This window comes from Spermophilus citellus (genome assembly GCF_964194105.1).
Source record: "Spermophilus citellus genome assembly, chromosome: 7".
Classification (NCBI taxonomy): domain Eukaryota; kingdom Metazoa; phylum Chordata; class Mammalia; order Rodentia; family Sciuridae; genus Spermophilus; species Spermophilus citellus.
Window position 1 is genome coordinate 90,117,899 of NC_138188.1, and position 20,778 is coordinate 90,138,676.

At 32.9% G+C, this 20,778-nt stretch overlaps 1 protein-coding gene across 7 annotated transcripts in view; it reads right to left on the minus strand.

The window, feature by feature from the left end:
* The window catches only part of CBLB (Cbl proto-oncogene B), a 210,630-nt gene that overhangs the window by 22,922 nt on the left and 166,930 nt on the right, over window positions 1-20,778 (minus strand). For 6 of the 7 annotated variants that reach the window (XM_081301461.1, XM_081301455.1, XM_081301458.1 and 3 more), the window contains 5 exons: window positions 13,728-13,874; window positions 11,048-11,145; window positions 10,800-10,931; window positions 7,821-7,961; window positions 691-810 (listed from right to left, as the gene is read on the minus strand). In XM_081301461.1, coding sequence (XP_081157587.1) covers window positions 691-810; window positions 7,821-7,961; window positions 10,800-10,931; window positions 11,048-11,145; window positions 13,728-13,874 — 638 coding nt within the window. The remainder of the gene's footprint in view (window positions 1-690; window positions 811-7,820; window positions 7,962-10,799; window positions 10,932-11,047; window positions 11,146-13,727; window positions 13,875-20,778) is intronic. The other variant, XM_081301460.1, reaches the window with a different exon arrangement.

The window sequence follows — 20,778 nt, forward strand, 5'->3', positions numbered from 1 at the left end:
GAGAAGATAAACAATAGGCAAGCATGGAAAGAATAATGCAACTTCAGGTAGTGACAGGTACTATGAAGCAAAAGGGGACATAGAGCAACTACAGAATATGGGGGTACTACTGGGATACAATAGACAGGGAAAGCCTCCTAGGAGGCAAAGCAGCAGGGCTTTGTTACTGATGGTATGAGTATAATCTGTATTCTCCAAAATGGAATATACTGGAACTTCATGGTTAACAGTGGAACACTGCACAGGAGCTATAAAACAAACTATGAGAACTAACAGCTTATAGAATAATACTGCTTGGTGCTAGTATTAATTCTAAAGAGAATTCTGCCTTAATGGATAAATGAGAGAACATGGCATTTCAATGTACAAAGAGATTTTCCCCCACTTCCCTGATCTGATAAGGCAAAACAAAAGTTAAAGAATGAATGAATCTTGAATTGAAGAAAGTGGATTTACTGAGTGATCAAAGACGATATTAAGTCTGATTTTTCTCTTTTCCCCGAGGCTGTACTGTGAGCATTCCTTTCATAATGCAAGCTTTATAAGCAAAACGCAAAGGTGATAAGAATAAAATACTTTTTTGGACAGGCAGTGCTCATTAAATTATATAAAGAAAAGAAAGGCACTCTGAAAAGCAAAAAGCACCATATAAACGTAAGGTATTGTTATTACGATTATTAGCCAACCCACCTGAAGATGAAGGAAGCTGATCATAGTCCTGTGATGTTCTGTTGGATTTGACAGTTTCTCCTGGTAATCTCCTTGTGGGAGGCAAAGGAACTTGGCCACTTGCTGGATCCAAAAAGGGATCTTAGAAGTAAAGATAATTTTGAAATTAGAAGGATGATCTCTATCAACTGGCTGAAGAAAAATAACCAGAAAATTTCTATAAAGACTACAGCTTATTAAAAAAAAAATCAGAAAACTAATCCCATGACTAATAGTAACCATTTTCTACTCTGCCTGCATATTTTCTACTTTATATATCACTTGCTCAAATATGTCATCCCATTTATTTCTGGATAATAAAGGATCAAATTTTTTTTTTTTTTTTACACTTTGCAGATCTCTTAGTTAATTGTAAAATTGTTGATGCAAACTGCTTCTGATTTTTAATTTCTATCCCAATCTGTCCTTTACAATGAATGGAAGTTGTTCAAAAGAACAAGTGGAAGAAAATTGGGTTATAAAATTGCCTTTAACAATATTTTCAAATCACTTAATCTCTCTAAGCATTAGGTAGACAAAATCTATAAAAGTGACCTGAAATTTGAGATCTGTGGGGATTAAATGAATTCACGTATGTAATTCTTCTGTACTTATACATATCAGGTGCTTTTATTAACAATGCTATATTGGACATCCTACGCTCAAAATCAGTATTGTTAGTTGGTTCACTGAACAGTAAGTTCAATTGTGAAACAACAATATGCCACTGATAACATTTTTAAATATGCATTAAGATTTGCTTTTTTTTTAATTAAAAAAACAAACTGACAATCAGAGACAGGGCATCTAAATTGTGAAAAATATAAATTGTAGATTCTGTAAAGATTATTATTATTCCTTCTGACTACATTTAGTAGTTGGAATGAAAGGGAGAAAGAGATTTTCAGTACTGTTATATTAAATCATTAAAAATATAAATTTAGTTTTATATGGAATTTGATCCTTAGAACTGACTCCTATTTCCAGTAATCTTTGGCTCACTAATAATTTACCTGGCTACCACATACAACTCAGATTCCTCTTACATTATCTTTTTCTGTTGGCAATATCTCCAAAGGGACCATAGGTTCCTCTGAGGGCAGGGATCCTGCCTTATGCATGCTGTTTAAATTATATCCCCTAACTCGGAGAGCATCTACTTGGCAAATATTTGTCTTAATATTTTCCTTTAATTACAAAAAATAAATCCACACAGATTTGGAGTTTCATAAATCAAACAGTAAAACTTGAATTTCTAACATAAAACAAAATTGAAAATATTAAGAGTGAATTTTATTTTGTTAACTTTGAGTTTGACATTAATAATATATAGAAATATGACTATTCAAAAAGAAAATACATGCTTAGATCAGCTATCTGTATAGTAAGTTGTGACTAGACAATGTAAGTCAGGATTCAAAGCCATTAATTTATTAAAACCCTTTTTGGGATAAAAAAAAATTATCACTGGCTTTGCTGGGAACTTTTTGACTTTAAGAAGGTTACTTTGCTTGCTTTCATTGATTTCAAGATTAAAATAATTTCCAGATTTTGAGCTTTCAATATTGAGTCAGTGGTTCAGCCTCACTAATTCTGCCAAAACATTTTAGGAAGGAATGAGAAGATGAACTGAAATCCATGTGATAAATGTTGATATTCTGGTTCTTATAGAAACCCAAACATGGGGTTTCTGAATAAATTTGGAAATATCCCAAATATTTAGATTTAAATAGTCAATAAAATGTACTTTAAGTTCTTGTACACTCTGAATGCTGCTGATAAAACATAAGTCAGAGGAAAGATTATATTTTACAGTACATACAACTGCTTATTTCCTTACGGGTAGTTTATAATTTTATCTGATACAATTTTATGTTACATATGATGGACTTATATTATTTTTAGTTATCTGAGACTAGTAAGTAAAATCTGGATATAATTCAGCACCACAAATAAATGATTAAAACATAGCTACACTATGCTGCTCTATTAATTTTACTTAAAAAGGAACTAGATGCAAAAAAAAGTTACCATAAATAGCAAAAATACTTATGATTCAGTTCTGAATCACCACTCTGTTCTGTCTGGCTTCACACCAAGCTTGCTGTTGGTTAGGTACGGGTAAATAGGGCTCCGGTTGGGAAGTTACAAAGCTGGAAGCATTCAGGCTTCAAGTGGAAGGACACTATATACACCACAATCACTACACAGTCTAACAGCTACTAACTGTGCTCTGATAAGGACATTGTGAAAAGCAATAAAGCTTTTCCAAAACAAATTCTTCAAAAAGTAACTAAAGTCATGTCTAATATTTCCAATTTAGGATTAAAACATACAAATTAAAAGTACCATAGCCAATGTATTGTTTATATGATAATGTGTTTGATTCTCATTGTATGTATTCATTTATCAATCTATTGTAAAAAGTAAAGTTCTTCTGTTTGTGATTTTTATAGCATGGTAATACAAAATTGAAAACTTAATATTTTGAGATTAAAAAAAACTAAAGAAAAAATGGGAGAAAAAGGTTTGGTAACTAAGGAAAGAGTGTGCATGAATCAAAATTATATTGTGTAAGAATATTTAACAACATTAATGATGCTCATAACATTAAGAAGTTTATAAGTAGAATATACAATGAAATAAATTTGATATAAATATGAACTTACACATGCATGGGCCAAAAAAAAAAAAAAAAAAAGGAAGAAAACCTATCAATGATTCTTTGAGAGAATACAAGATGAAACTTTTTTTTTCCTATCTGAAACACTTCCAAATATTTACTGAAGAGTAGAAAAAGAACCAAAAACTGAACAGTTAAAACAACAGAACATTCCCTTTGTGCCTGTCCATAATCTGGAAGATTTATCAGTTAACTCCCAAATTCTGAAAGAATATAACCAATGTAGAATCTAATTATTGGGAGGAACCTGATGAACCATTTAGTTAAAACAAAGTTCTTCCTCTTGCTGCCCTCACTCTTCATCTCATGTTCACAAAATCTCCAAAATGTAGTGATCTGGCCACTGAAATCCTCTATTATTTGTGAAACCACAGCCCCTGAGCTATCATAATTCTGGATAATTTAGAAGACGACTTCTTACGATGAATGAAAATTTCATTGTCAACACTTCTTACTTGTGAGGTGAAATGAAAGAAATATAATCTTTCTTTAACAGATACTGTAATTGCAGACAACTCTAATATATACTCAAGGTCTGGGTTAAACAGCCTTAGTTCCTTCAAGGCACTATAGTTTCCAGGGGTGGTATGAATTTCCTTTGTGGTCCCGATGGCAGTTCTTTGGAAATTCTCTAGCACAGTGTTTCTAAAACATGAGCCTGCACCAGAAAATGCCAAAGGGCTTGTGAAAACACATATCGCTGGGTATTACTCCCAGAGTTTCTGATTTAGTAAAAGTCCTAAATTTTCATTTTAAAGCAATTTCCCAGGAGATGCAGATGCTGCTGATCTGGAAACCATGGTCTGAGATTTCGCCCTTCTATTCCTTTAATCTGTCAACATCTGAATGCAGTGGTCTCCACATAGGGTGAATGCCATGAGTTCCCTGGGCAGCTACCTATAATAGTGCTTCATAAAAGTTATAGTTAACAATACCCCCAGATCCTTTCAGTAACTATTGCTAAGGATCCAATTGTTTTTTGTATTTTACCTATGTAACTACATTTGAGTCCAAATAGAAAAACAAAACCTTCAATAAAATCAATTTTGCTTGCTTTTAGAGTTACATTGTGACTTAAAAAAGACTAAATAAAGGATTTCCAAAAAGATTCCAAAGGAGAAAGTAAAAGAGAGGGGTGTAAGGCCTTCTGAATATATTGTATACTTTACACACTGCACAAACACTGGGTAAAGGGTATGAGCAAGACTTAACAACTGGCTTTGTCTTACTCCTCAAGCACAGGGCTCTGGCATGAAGTGGCAGGAGGGGCACCTATTACAACCCACCAGCACAAAGGAATACTTTTCCATCATACAGAAGAAAGTACATACATTCTAGCAGGAGCCCGGGGTTTGGATACAGAACATTGTGAGGCTTTTGTTGAAGACTCTAGGCTTTGTTAAGGTATGACTGGCCTGTCCAGAATAGATGGCTCATGTACAGCAGGGGGGCATTACTACTTTGCCAAAAGAAATCTTGTATGTCTAAAATAGGAAACAGATAAAAGAAGAACCAGAGTCACTCCCCTGTGTGGCTTCCCCTCCCTGATCCTGAGGGTGTCATGAGGTGCCACTGGAGAAACAACTGGAATCAGAATTGCAAACTCTAGATAAGGCTGGAAAGCTGGACTCAAGTCCACTGTGCAGGGCATGCTGAACAAGGAAGTGAGCTCGATTAGGAGTTTAATGTATCACAAGAAAACCCAACCTCTTTTTCTAAGGCAACCATCCCATGCCTTTAATTAGGGAAAACTATTTTCTCAAGGAAACCAAATCTCAATAATTCTTAAAAACCATTTATCTTTATACTGAACCATGACTACATAGATTGAGCAGTGAAAACGACAGCAGTAAAATTTACCTAGGGTTAAAGATTGGCAATAAAACCTTTGTCGACCTTTTATGATTCTAAAACTACGGACTTGAGCTTTAGCTCCACAGAGTATTTTTTCACTATGCTCAATTCTTAGGTGTGGATCTGCTGTTAAGACTCTCCCACTGGGCTGGGGATGTGGCTCAAGCAGTAGCGCGCTCGCCTGGCATGCATGTGGCCTGGGTTCGATCCTCAGCACCACATACCAACAAAGATGTTGTGTCCGCCGAGAACTAAAAAATAAATATTAAAAATTCTCTCTCTCTCTCTCTCTCTCTCTCTCCTCTCTCACTCTCTCTTAAAAAAAAAAGACTCTCCCACTATATTTTTTTGTTAGTACAATTCCTTAAATATTTTGAAAAACACTCAAATGTTTATTAGCCAAAAGAAACATTTATGTTCTGTGATTCTGTGTAAAATAACAAAAAATCCCCTTGGAAAAGGAGAATTGATACATGTGTCTTTATATTGAATAAAAATAACCATCGGGCTGGGGATGTGGCTCAAGCGGTAGTGCGCTCGCCTGGCATGCGTGTGGCCCGGGTTCGATCCTCAGCACCACATACAAAAAAACAAAGATGTTGTGTCCGCTGAAAACTAAAAAATAAAATATTAAAAAATTCTCTCTCTCTCTCTCACTCTCTCTTTAAAAAAAAAAAATAACCATCACCATGGAGTTCATGAAAGATATAGTACAGACTAAAAATCTGTCATGTTAATGATATAAAAGGTTGAAAAAGGAAAAGAAGTTTCAATATTTTTCTGAGAATTACAAATATCAGGATATTTTAGTATTCTTGGGAATAGATTCAGAATACTTCCATATAAGATGGGGACAAGAATATTGAAAGGCTCAAGTGACACCATCACCTTATCCCCATGTGAGCCTTATGCTGTGTTAGGCACAACTGCTGCTGAGCTCTCAGGCAGCCGAGCAAAAGCAAAACAGGCACATATACAAATAATTTATGTAACTTTCATTTTATTAAATACAGGTGATATTTTCAATTTGAAGTATTTTGTGTATTTATTTATTTATTTTTAAATAATACTTTGGTACCAGGGATTGAATCCAGGGGCACTTAACCACTGAGCCACATCCCCAGTCCTTTTTATTTTGAGGCAGGGACTTGCTAAATTGCCTAGGGCCTCGCTAAACTGCTAAAGCTGGCTTTGAATTTGTAATCTTCTTCCTTTAGCCTCCCAAGTTGCCACCATGCCTGGCTGAAGTACTAATTTATTTTAGTGATTAATCTTGAAATGTGGTTTATGAAGATTTTATATAAATGACAATGAACATTGTAATTAGAACAAAGAATTAAAATATTTAACAATTAATTCTTCTGATACAGGAAAAAGTACATTTTACTAAATAATATAAAATGTTCTTTTCTAGTTTCTGGAAAGCTTTTACATTAAAAGAAACCACATTGAACTTCATCCACTGGGGCTTAAGTCACATCCAGAAAAGGTGATTGGTATGTTGTAGGAACCTAGCCAGATTATGCAGAATTAACTTAGTTACATGAATGCTTAACTAAGATTTAGAATGACAATTTAAAAAATAATTATAAAGTTCATATATTAAGATAAAAAGATTTGAATAAATGTAAGTGAAAAAAAGCAGCAACATGTTTCGGTGTTTTACTTAACTACAGGAATAAATGACTAACCAGTCATCCATATTTTCTGCTTGGACCAGAGTGGTTAGAACACTTGCTTTTTAGGAGCATCCACTGAATCTATAAGCTCCACGAGGACAGGAGGCATCTATCACAGTGGATGACTCAATATTTACTAATGAAAAATGAAACAGAATTATTCTGGAAAAATAAACCACTTTCCCATTGAGGTATGCAAGAGTAACCAAAGAATAAACTGAGAACTTTTTAAAAACTTTCCATGATCTACCCAATTCTTATGTTTTGAATAAAATCATCACATTAAGGACTATCTTGTAAAATTTTAAAACTCCTAAGGGGGAGAAAGCATTATGCTGGGAATAGGCAGAACTTATTTTCAGCCCCTGAACATGAGCTGAATCACTAAGTCATTCTAATATTTTTGTTTGTTTGTTTGTTTGTTTTGTTTTTTGTTTGGTACTGGGGATTGAACCCAAGGGTACTTTACCACTGAATTATCTCCCCAGTTCTTTTTATTTTTTATTTTGAGACAGGGTCTCAAAAAGTTGTGGAGGCTGGTCTCAAACTTGCAATGCTCTTGCCTCAGCATTCCAAGTTGCTGGAAATACAGGCATATGCCACCATGCCATGTCTTTTGTAACCCCCAAATAAATAAAGGTATTATTTGTATTGGATGAACTCTATCGCACTATTTCTAAATTGTATGATACCTTGTTGTTCTTCCCATCTTTGTACTTTTTTTGGCATTGAATCAACTGATAAAACCATTCCATTGCTACTTTTGCCACCAAGGAGTTTTTTTGCTTGGGTAGTAGACACTTAGGAATCAATAACACAATATGTATTTGATAGTATGATCTTAGAAATATTTTTGCTTTAAGTGAGAAGTTTCCTTTGGCTTTTTTCCCTCTTACCTGAAGGAAGAAGAAAAAGGTCCTGTCCTGAGGATGGCCGGCTACTGGAGCCAGGAGGTTTTGAATGCTCAATGAGACTATGCCTCGAAGGAGGTGGAGGAGGTGGGAGGGATGGGGGGAGGGCATCAAAAGCATCTTCACCTGCATTTGAAGAAAGGTCAATATCAACAGCAGAACTTCATTAATCAAAACACAGTGTCAAGCAAAAGCAAAGATTGATTTTCTCTTGCTGTTTATAAAGAACTTCACTTGCAAGGTTTATCCAGCAGTTCACCGACTTTGATAATGGGATCTAATTATTTTGTGGGAGTGTTTGGAAACAGATACACACATTCAAATACACCCATGCAAACTTTTCCAACCTCCCAGGTCTTTCTATTACAAGCAATACTGTAGGTTATAAAACAGCTCATGATTTTGTGTAAGCTTTGTAGTGTTAGGAAAGTGGAACTTGGAACTAAAATCTATTATCAATCACACCATCAAAACAATTCTATGCAACAAAAACAATTTGCAACCTTTAATTAGAAAATCATACCATGCACATAAAATTTAATGCCACAGATTAGATTATTTCATAAACTTTGTTCCAATGGATTTTAATTAATTTCAACTAATATTCCAAATATTTGATTAACTGCTGTAATATACAGAAAATTCAGCTAGAAGAGAGAATCATAATATTTTTAGTTTAACTGCTATCTCTAAAGAACAGTTAAATATGGATCTCCCTTTTAAGGTCTGAAGGATTACTTACATCTTTTTAAGTTGTCAGTTTTAAGAAGTATAGAATATTACAATGTGGTTTTATTTCTACTTATTTTTCCCTATCACACCTTACTACTCTACTTATATTTCCCCTTATTTTGAATCTTCAAGAAAATTGAATTGTACTATACAGTGTTTCTAAAGCTACCTCAAATACTTTCTAAGATAGGGTACATATATATACATACAGCTTCCAATAATAAAATTCATAGGTATTTATGTTGAATGACTTAAACATAAAGACATATTCTTTTTAAAGTTTTACCATTCACTGAGTCTGCCTTGAAAAATTATTCAGAATATTTTCTTATATCATCAAAAATGGGCACAGTGGCACATGCCAGCAACTTGGGAGGCTGAGGCAGAAGAATCACAAGTTCAAAGCCAGCCTCAGCAACTGAGTGAGGCCTTAAGCAAAATAAAGAAATAGAAAGGACTAGAAACGTGGCTTAGTGGTTAAGCGCACCTGGGCTCAATCCCTAGTACCAAATAAATAAATTTATTTAAAGGTATGGGAGAGACAGCATTGTTACTGCAATCTTTAGCAGTGACACCGTCATATTCAAATTCTTTTTCAACTACTAAATACAACATACCATACTAGGCAAACTGAGTGAAATGAAGACTAAAAGTATAAGCCTCTTGTCTCAAGGAGTTTAGATTCCACAAAAGGAAGTAAAAAATGTTCAAAATGGCATGATTCACACAGGTAAAAATGGTTTGTCCCGTAAGAGAGATATATGTACTAGAAGAAAGGAGAGAAAAATGTAGACTAGTGGCACTCAGTGAAGTGCTGAAGAACAGGAAACATGCAATATCAGAGGGCTCAAAAACATTTATTCATGAAATTCAAAGATGGGGTCTTCTAAGCAGAGTGAATAATAGGAACAAAGAATGAAAAGCCCAACAAAGCTAGAGGGAGGCTGAGGTCAAAAGACAGGTCGCAGCACCTGCGTTCTCTAATAAGGCAGTAATTGTCCTCATATGGCTATTTAATTTTAAATTAACAAAATTGAGTTACACAATCTCAAACATGCTCATATATAGACCCCTTAAATCTCCACAGAAAGTTCTACTGGACAGTGCTGATCTAGGTCATGAAGACTGGGGTCAAGTGTCAAAAACAGTGTATAGGAAGAAGTAGAAGGAAGAAAAAAAATATAGGTAAAAAAGTTAGGAGGCTCTAGTAATGACTATGGGTGAGAATGAAGCCCCGAACTACAGAGGGAACAGGAATAAAAGACATTGCCACTGTTTGAAAACACTGTTTAATGACATTCCAGAGAAAAGAGAAGGTTCCTTTCATATTTCTGGTGGCCTAACAGTCATTTCAGAGAATCTTATTATTTTTTATGTTATGGTGAAACTTGTTATTTTGAATCTGTAATGTCATCCTATAAAATTAGGGTGAAAAATCTTCCTCCCTCTAATTAAAGAAATTACTGCTAATTTCAACATACACACACACCTTGGTGCACCTCCACCTATATTCACACAGATACACTCTAGTGTGTTTCCTTATAATTTGACACAAAGAAATTAAAATTCCTTATGTTGTAGTTGTAATAGTTAGAATAAAACAGATTTATTCTTAGTTTTCCACAAATACATAATTTTCCATAATTTTATTAGTGTAAGTGGGACTGATCATTTCATACTAAAATAAAGATAAGTACACTTGAAGAAAATATCAACATTTCAAATCATCACTTAAAAGTACTAGAACACAAGGACATAAAGGGCAAATAATGCTCTTTTGTTTTTAGCCTGTATTTAGGAGAAAGACCTTGAGATAAAACACTTTTCATGGCCAGCTCTTATATCATCTCTTTCTTTTTTTTTTTTTTTAAGTTTTAAAAGAACTACATAGTAGGATCTAGTTCTAAAAATATCCAGACCTATTGCTTTGCTCTGATTACAAAAGTGATGCATTATTATAGAAAATTCACGTACAAAAAATTTTAAATGTTATCACCTGGAATTTCACAATTTAACTTAAAACCATCTTCTATTCTATTATTTTACTCATCTGAATGAAGTAATGGTCACATGAACTTGGGAGCTACCATCACCTAGAGAACCCATTCAGGTTAATTTCAGGCTAATTCACAACCCAATGAGTCTGCATTAGGTTGAACTCTGAATTCTAATAATGTAGAGATGGGGAGAAAAGGTGGGAGGGGTCGTTTAAAATTTTTTTAAAGTTTCAACCTAATGGAGGGATGAGAAGATCATAATCAGAGGGCGTCCTGTTGAGTGAAGAACCATGCTTTGGATTGTCCCGAGTTGGAGGCCTGGCAGGTGGTAATGGCACTGGATCAGAGGCTGACTCAAAAACATCTCCTAGAGGATAACACAAAACCTTAATGTATTTTCAGTACAGTAAGGGAATGGAATTTTGCCTTTAAATTCTGACTATTAAGGTATAGATTGCAAAGTAGAATGTATTCTATACATACCCTTTAAATATATGCCTAAGTCAGGGATGTTTGATTTCTTCACCTCTGAAGATGTACCATGTGTTCCATTCAGGATACAATGGCCATTATCACAAGACCTAAAGCAGAGATAGGAGGACAAAATTATATAAGGATTTCAGAGTTCCTTTAAAAATCACTGGGATCTGGTAGAGGGAACTAGTACTCCTGTTCATATAAAGTTTGAAACTAAATATATTGTTTTCTGGAAAAAGCATCAATGTTGGTATATACAGCCCACAAAAGAAGGACAATTATTAAACTTGCAGTAATTCCATTAAAATTCCAAATGTATATTCAAAGACCTAAAGCCTAATACTACTTCACTACTGTTGTGAACACAGCTCTGGCTCTCTGTTGCTGTGGAAAAATGACTTAAGTGTTGAGTACACAGCAAGTAATTTTAATCTGAGTGTACGTAAAAGTTAATAATCACTACAAAAGATTGTCTGTGGTTGGTATTGATACTTTTGAAATCATACTAAGAACACAATGGGTAAAACTGAGCCATGGGAAGACAATAGTGAAAAGAGAAGGAGGGCCTTTTGTCTTCAGCATCTAGCTGTGTAACAATCTTCTAACAAAGAGCTACAGAAAGCAAAGTTTACATTTTACTTTCCATTGAATTACTCTGAATTCTTAGAGCAAAGTAAAAGTACATATATAATGGAGGAGATAGTGGGTATTTGAATAGATATTGCAAGAGTGCTTCATCTGAAATTCATTTCTATTCTCTCTGGTGGCCACTTCTCTTTAAGGAGCCAGATATGGTTCATTTAAAAATAGTTATCATGTATTGAATCTTCATAATAATGATGGATTTTTACTGAAACTGAACTGAATTATTCATTTACTGTTTCACTTTTTCCACATATTGACAATTTTCTTCTCCTGATGTTCCAAAGGGGGGAAACACAGAGGGAGAGGAAGTGTTAAGTTTAAAGAGTGCTTTGGAGAGGACATAAGAGGCTTCATCTATCAGCTTTCAAGAAGAAATTAGATAAAGAATTCACTCCAATTAAGTTTAGGAATTATCAGCATTTATTACTTCTCTATAACAAAAGAAAGATGGTAATGATGGTTATGATTCAAATTTATTTTCATGATTTGGGAGGCCTGCCACCAAAATATCATCCACTATGATGTGACAATTAAAATTTAACATCTTAAAATTATACTCCTCACTACTCCAGCAATGAAAAAAAAAATAAGACTCCCAAGAAGAACAAAAAAGTTTATCCTATTTCAGTTTTTAAAAAATTACTGCTCATTTGTAAGAGCTAAAGGAACTGAAAATTGTGACAATTTATATGTGATGAGAAGGAATAACTTTTTTCTCTATCAGCAGACACTTGGTCCTTTTGATATAACAAATCGCCTCCCAGCTATTTCTTTGTCTTCTCAATGATTATTATTTTTTCAACAACTGTCTTAAACACCAGCAATTAGCAAGAAGTACACTGATTCTTGCTTTGAAAAATGAAGCACTGGAATGCAGAGTGTTACTAAGCCTGGTTAATAATTCTGCAGAGTGCTGATAATTCTAACCAGCATCACTTAAGACAGAACTTTGGTTAATGAAGATTTGCTTCTCTTACCCTTTTATTTCATTATCTATTTCAGTGAGATATTTGAAGAAAGGCATTAAAACACTGCTAAGTCTTTCCATCTGAAAAGAAGGAAATATTCCACTCATACATGCTTTCAGAGGATTGGCTTGACCTCAAAGGAAATGACACACTAAGTGATGATGGCCCAGAGGGCTAGTGTCCAACTGCTCCCCCACCCCGTCAGTCAGGAGATACCAGCAGCATCTGAGCTCTATTCTGTGTGCCCAGCAGTTTCAGAAATGGTCCACATGGGAAATTGGAGCTTAGAGAGGTCATTTTGAAGATGAGATTGGATCACTGATTATCTTATATGTGTCAGTTAGATATAAAGTACAGAAATATTACTAGATTATAGCTTAATGATTCAATTATATACATGTGAAATAATGCTTATAGATAAATGATATTTCTATACACAGCACCCATTACTGATAATTCTCAAAGTGACTGCTACTTCAAATACCTAGGATATTCCTAGTATAGCAAGAATAATGAACAATGGAAAGAAGAAACAACAAAACCACTATTCCTTATATTCTTATTTGATCAAAGGGAAGGTAAAATAGAATTTGGTTAAAAAATGAAAACAGTTAAGTAAAACAATTTTAGTTTTTTTTTCACTTCTACAAGATGTGAGTAGAAGTTGTAGCTGTAAAGGGAAACGAATATGAATCATACTGATCTTCACATCATGAAGAAAAATTCTAAGGAAGATTGGTATAACACCTTAGTTTCTAAGCGCTAATTTTTTTTATGATATATGTGCTTGGAACTGATAACATATATTAAAACAGCTTATTCAAAATGCATGAATCATTATATATAATATATAACCACATCTAATTAGTTTTTAGAGGGCAACAAAACATTCCATTACATTTAGTTTTCTCCTTAAAAGCAATACAAAAAATACTATATAGAAAGAGGAAGCTTTGAGCAGGAAATCAGGAATTTTTAACCCCAAATATATGATTCAACTATATAAAAACAAACCCCACAAATGATAATGCTTATGCAGAAGTTAGATGATGCAAAGCTTCCCATATGCTTACCGAATGGAAGGTTTTACATTATGACAATGAGATGGTTGTGAATTTGGGGGAACAGGATGGGATGAAGGAATCTTGTATTCATCGTCATCTTCCTCTCCTAGTTCTCTTGTTTTCTCTGTAAGAGAATTTGCTAACGGACCAGTACACCTACCAAGGGGGAAAAAATGAACCTAGTTTAAGCATAACACATGTTTGAAACAGAAAGTCTGATATGATATATCAAATCAAAGAAGCTACTAGGTCACTTACATTCATTTTTCAATTACAGGGTAACATCAGGGGAGTTGTTCATATACTAAATACAAATGGAAAGGACTTTCAACAGTTGGTTAAGACTTTCTTGACAAGATTATAAAATTCTCAGACTTAATAATTTTAAATGGCACAATGAGAAAAAAAATAATCTATCAAATAAAAGAAAAGATCTTGGAGTTAGAAAACACACACAATATTTAAACAAAAGCTATTAAAATATTAACATTTTTTTCCCAGTTTAACTTAAATGATTAAACTAAGATGACAAAAATATGCATGTCATAGTTTTTTATATATTAATGTAGTCTCCACAGAAGAGTCAAACTTTTTGTCTCTTGCGAATATTACCTATAGTTGAAGAAAATCCTTTAGTTCAATGAAACTAAACTGCAAGGTGAAGTGATAATCCAAGTTATTAGTTTTATTTAAACTACCACCAACAACTAAGAACTGAAAATGAATGGAATAATTAGAACCAGATAAGAGAACTTGTTATGGCTCTGAAGCACATTATTAGCTTAATTTCCTGGGCTAAATAAAAGAGAATTAAAGTCATTAAAATAAGTACCTAATACTAAAAGAAAATTTCAAGCATTTTACTTATCCATTTGGGTAAACAAAATAAAACAAATGCAAAAAACAAAAAGTATTATTTTTCATAATTGTTGCTAACAGAATTTAATTTAACCCATTTTGGTTCCACGGAAAAAAATACTTGAGGGAGAAAAGCACAAAACCAACTTTGCCAATTGCAAGACAATGGAAATACATATGGATACAAAACTTTTTTGTTGATCATCATGGACATCATGATGAAATCTCTTCCAAGAAAGAGAGGAAGGAGAAGAAGGAGGGAAAGAAAGCTAAAGAAAGAATGAACCAAAATATTCCCAAACAAGAGACCGCAATTTTGCAGCACCTTCTGTAGAGGGAGCAAGAGGCCTTTGGTATACAAAACTATCAAGCCTAAGATGGATTTTTCATTTTGATTTCTTCTTACCCCTAGGTTAACTATCCCTTGTCTGAAATGCCTAGAAACAGAAGTATTCTAAGAATTTAAAAGAAATTTTTTGAAATATTTGCAAAAACTTTGGCAGCTGAACATTCCTAACATATGCACAAAAAGTTGTGCACATTGGAGCATTTCAGATTTTCTCTTTAGTGGTAGTTAGAATAGAAAAACAATTTGGTGGGGAGTGGGTGGTTCTTTCTGCCCATTACAGGAAGATATTTTGAAAGACCTAAAGGTTTCAAGTTTCAACCATATAGTTAAATCTCTATGAAGTTCAAAGAAAAATCTTTCCTAAGATTTTTCAAAAATTTATTTTTACCCCTTTGAAGAATTTTTCAATATGATATTTGCATTTTTTTTCGTTTGTTAGAGCTATGTTAGAATTCAAATGACAGTAATTGGAGAGATGAAAGTACAGTGTTACAGTGTTGGAAGGTCTGCTGTCACAGCCCAGAGCACATACTAAGAACCTCAAGAATCAGCTAAGGGTTACACCGACTATGATTTACTTCCAAGGTTAAACCTTGAAGGTAGGTAGGTATGTGGGCTATAGAATAGTAATGGCATTAGAGCAGGGTTTTAAAACTGTACTTTTACATAAGCACTTGTGCACACAGACATCAATTTAGCTGTCTCAGGTACCAGAATAGGTTCTATTACAAAATGAAATGAGTACTATGTAAATCTTTTCCATGTCCTCACATACTTTCATTCATAATGGATCATTTTTTTCCCTATGGTATAAAAGCATGTACTGCACAAAGGAAAAGGAAATATTTTGACCAACTATTCAACAACCACATCAATGTCAGTAATGTTCTAATATCTGTAGGTTACTTCCAAAGATTCAACAGCTTACAAAGAAGCATTTCATTTTGAGTCAATGGACAATTTTTAAAAAAAACACCTGTTTTGGCTAATGTTATATGTTATCTTTAATGACAAAGAATTCTGTGTATGTAAATTTCATCTACTCTTTTGTTGTGCTGCAAATTAATTGATTAAGCATTTCTGGAAAAAAAACTCATCTAATATTCTACTGAATAACAACAACTTACTAGTAAAACTTCCTAGTTATGGATTGATAACTTAAATATGGATTTTGGTGAATTATATTTAGAAATGTAAAAAACATGTCAAGTGGAACTTGTACCTAAATATGACAAAATGTTTTTTTCTCATTTATTACCATTTTAATAAAGTTTTAAAGTTTCAGATTTTGCTGTTCAATATAAAATCCTCCTACAATTATAATACTCTGCTTGAATCAAAAACAAGCCAATTAATTAGAATATCAATCCAGCACACTTTTTCATTACTTTAAATTTTTTTAAAGAATGTTCTGGGACTGGGGTTGCGGTTCAGTGTTAGAGTGCTTGCCTAGCACATGGGAGAGGCACTGGGTTCAATCCTCAACACCACACAAAAAAATAAAATAAAGGTATAAAATATATTTAAAAAATGTTCTGAAAGGAAAAAATGAAAGCAGTTTCTATTGCAAATGGAAATAGAAGACAAAGGTAAAAAGTGTAAAAAACTTTGTTTCTCTGAAATATCAAACATAAAGTCCATGTAAAAACTTTATTTGTGGGCTAGGATTGTGGCTCAGTGTTACAGTGCTTGCTTAATGTGTGTGAGGCATTGGGTTAGATTCTCAGCACCAAATAAAAAAATGAAATTAAGAAAACTACCCTATTTGTAATTGCAGGTGGAACTTTTTCCCCCTTCAATAACTCAAAAAAGTAGGCTCAATTTTTCTTGCAAATAAATAATTGGTAAAACAATTAGATTTATAATTATTCACTATTTCCTCATATATATATATTTCTTTGGCAGGATAAAAGAATTCTAGCTTATGGAACATAGGAAAATTTCAGTTTTTGATTTAGCTAATGAAAAATTTTAAGGACAAATCAAATTTGGCTGGTTCCAACTTAAAGGGACCAACTAAAGCATGCTGCCATTTACATCTGTTATCGCACTAATTTTATATTATCATCATACATTGCTCCTGTGTTCTGTTATGGTTGCTCTCATTCCTGAGTTAAGATTCTGACAACGCATAGGGACATACTCTCTAAAACATGCAAAACCATCTTCCCTGCAACCTGTACATTTATTGAATTCATCATTGCATATTAGTTATTGAAGCCTTCTCCTAACATGTTCATTGTCTACATATGCACATTGGAATACACCAAGAAACATGAATGCTCAGGAGATATTTTATAATGTTGTACTTAATCAGAAACTTTTACATTTCAAAACTAAAGACTCACAAATGCATTTCTCCAGGGCATTTTATACTCATTTTCATATTCCTGGGTTGAAGCATATAATCTGAGGGGTCAACTTCTCTATCAGCTTTAATCCTTGTAATTTATATCTTGAACATTACCCTTACCAAGTAGTTTTCTTTCCTAAATTGAGTAATTTCTGACACTTCAATTACTCTTTAGCTTTCCCAGAAAAATAAATAAGCATAAACATCCATTTTATTATGTATATGTGAAACTCCTGTTACACTGACCCTTAAATTCAATGATTTCTTTAAACCTCAATTAATCTTTCCACAATGTGTATTTAATACATGACCATTTATTGATGCTGTGTTTTCTAAAGACTAAACTATGTTACTCTTATATTTCTGTCTTGAATTACAAAACATTTTAGGGCCTTTGGGTCCACTAAAGATTTGAATGGTATGCTTGTACCTGAGCACTTACAAGCTTTTTAGACAAAAATAATGAATGGCTAATAGAGAAATGAGCAAGCCAGTAAGCAATAAAAGATCAATCATTTGTAGAAACATTTTGCAGTTCAGAAATTGTGATACTGTTTTGCTTGTTTTCTACACATATGAATCTCTTTTCATTTAATAATATTTAAAAGTAAAGTAATAAATTATTTTTTAATTAAAACAGAATCTTGAGGACTTGTCATTAACATTATTCTACATTTCTTGTGCTACAGTATTTCAAACCAAACAAGGAACATACCTAACTCAGGGAGATCATAACCCAGAGAAGAGGGAAAACAAAAGACAGCAATAACTGAAATGATTATTGCATGATTGCCACATATAAATCATTTCCCCCAAAATATTAAAATGAGTTAAATATATATGCTATGTTTGAAGGTTCTTTCATGATATTGAGAAAAATCAGTGTGATATACAATTAAGCTTTCAGATAAGCTTTAATTATAAGCAATTTAAAAACAGATCTGAAGTCACTTTGAACTTGTGTTCTGTCCTGTGTCAACACCTGACATGAATACTCTGGCAGCTGGCTCCCTTGCTTTTTAGGTGTTTCTATTTAAATGTTACCTTTTCAAAAGGGTTTTTCTTAGGACCTCACTGAGAGTAAGAACTCTCTGTCATTATTTACCTTTCTGGGCTTATTTTTCCTCCTAAGAGTCACTAGCTGACAAGATACAATATAGTTATTTGTTTACTTTCTGTTCTCCTTAATGAGACCATAAATTCCAAAGAGGATTTTATTTTATCTTGTTCTTGCTGAATCTCCAACTGCTTGCTGAACAGCAACGAGATGAAAATGGAATATTGACACAAAATGTGGATTCTGTATTCATGGATCCTAAAACATCAGTACCTTATCTGTTTATAAAAAAGCATAACAATAATCAATAATAACATCTCTTTTTTTAAAAAAAACATAAGCCAAATATAATACTAATTCATAGATATTTGAAAACCTATGATAATCATTCCAGAATATGAAAGGTCCACACTTCTAAATGACAAGATACAAGAAAAATAATTCTTATAAAGAAATTATATTCCTTAGCACTCTAGAACATTATCTTATCTAGAAGTAAAAACTCTACTATTACTTTAATAATATCTGTTAATCTGCCAATAAATAATGCCCAGAGTTTCATTTAGTTTAATTTAAATAATCAAATATTTCAACATAAATATAAATTAGTAAATACATAATATGAAAAGCAAAGTAAAAATAATTCATATAAGATTTTCATTCCTCCTCTAAAAAATAAATATTATCCATATTTAAAGTATTTACCTAAACTTCATATTTATAGCTCTGTCAATGATGTTAATTAAATAGAAACCATCATGAAAAACCATTATTTCAAAAAATTAAGAATACCTATAAAATAATTATAATTTCTGCCCACTTTTACAACTTCATATGTTTATTTAACAAATACACTTCAATAAATATAAAATAGGATAGTATAGATTAAAAGCTAAATGCTAGCTTTAATATTCTGGAGTTTAATCTTGAGATTGTCAACATGTGGGATAACTGTAAGATTTTGCTTTAGTCTAAGTTTGAAAAACACATTAACATAGCAATGGGTACTTGAATGTCCAACATCCCCATTTCAGTAAATGAGATTTTGCTAAGACTTTTTTTCTCTGTGACCCTCCAGAACCAAGGGTATATTATCATTGTACTCTGGCTGTAGACTCTAATGAAGCCAAAGCAGACAAATAATGATGATAATGATCATATCCAATGTTATAATAATATTAATAATAATATTATCAGTAGTTATTAATACAATTTATACTGGTTTCAGGAAAGGGTTGTGATCAACCAAGTATAAATGAACATTCATGTTCTAAAATTTCTATATAATTAGCACCATAAATAAACTTTAAAAAAATATATTGTGTAGAACCTAAGAGGTGGCCCCTTAAAAGGATTCGAGAGATTATTTAAGATAAACTGATCCTCTGATTAATCAGATGGAGAAAGTAAGGTCCAGAGAAGTTTACCTTCTTCTCAGAAAGACAAATACTTCATACTAAAGCAAAGTCCACAAACCAGTCTGATTTTATTCTACTATTCACTTCAGAATTCCATGCTGGTTTCATAATAAATAGTGCATAAACAATTAAGAAAAATGCTTATAACTATACTAATGTTTGTGGCAAAGAAGGGCATGAAATTATCTCTACAATACTATCTAACTGGTGTTAAAAATGTCTAAATTTAAAATTGTCCAAATGATAACTTTGGACATTGATATATATGGTATACATATGTGTTGTTTCTTTCATATAATTTACATACTTCCTATAATGAACAACTGCCACCTATGGAATCAAAAACAAAAAGAAGATGAAAAAATAAGTGTGCCATTAAAATCTAACACACTTATTACTAATATGGCTAATTTGCAGCATGCAAAATAGAAAACTAATGTGCTGTTAAATATGCATTATTAAAATATTTCTCTAGGTAAAACAATTGAATTGTTTTTGAGGAAAACATCAAGAGTAAATGGGAAGAAAGCATAATGAGATGGCTGATCTGACAAACTAAAGTATTAGAAAAATATCAGTAAAATATAGTATACTCTGATTTTGCTACTTTTGATTTACTTACAGGAGAAGCAGGTACAATATTAAGTACTAATGAAGCAAACTACAACCTCTACCTGTTATCACACTTGGCAATATGAATAAGCAATGTGAAAGTCTAATTGAAGATTTCATTTCTCTCATTTTCTGAAGTTGTTTGAATTAACAGAGAAAACTAAGTTTAGATGTTTTATTATATAAAATATACATAGATTTCATTTGGGACTAGAATACCATCACATGTATGCACTGATTTTTCAGTTCCCTGCACATAACATGTGTAATTGTTCCTGCTACCATGTCTGATGAATACGTGGCACCTCCAAGGAAAGTCTCCACTGAAAAATGATCCAATTAGTTGTGTCCCACTGTCCCCTGAATGCTCTCAAGTTTACACTCATGTTTTCCCCTCATATACTACCTTATCC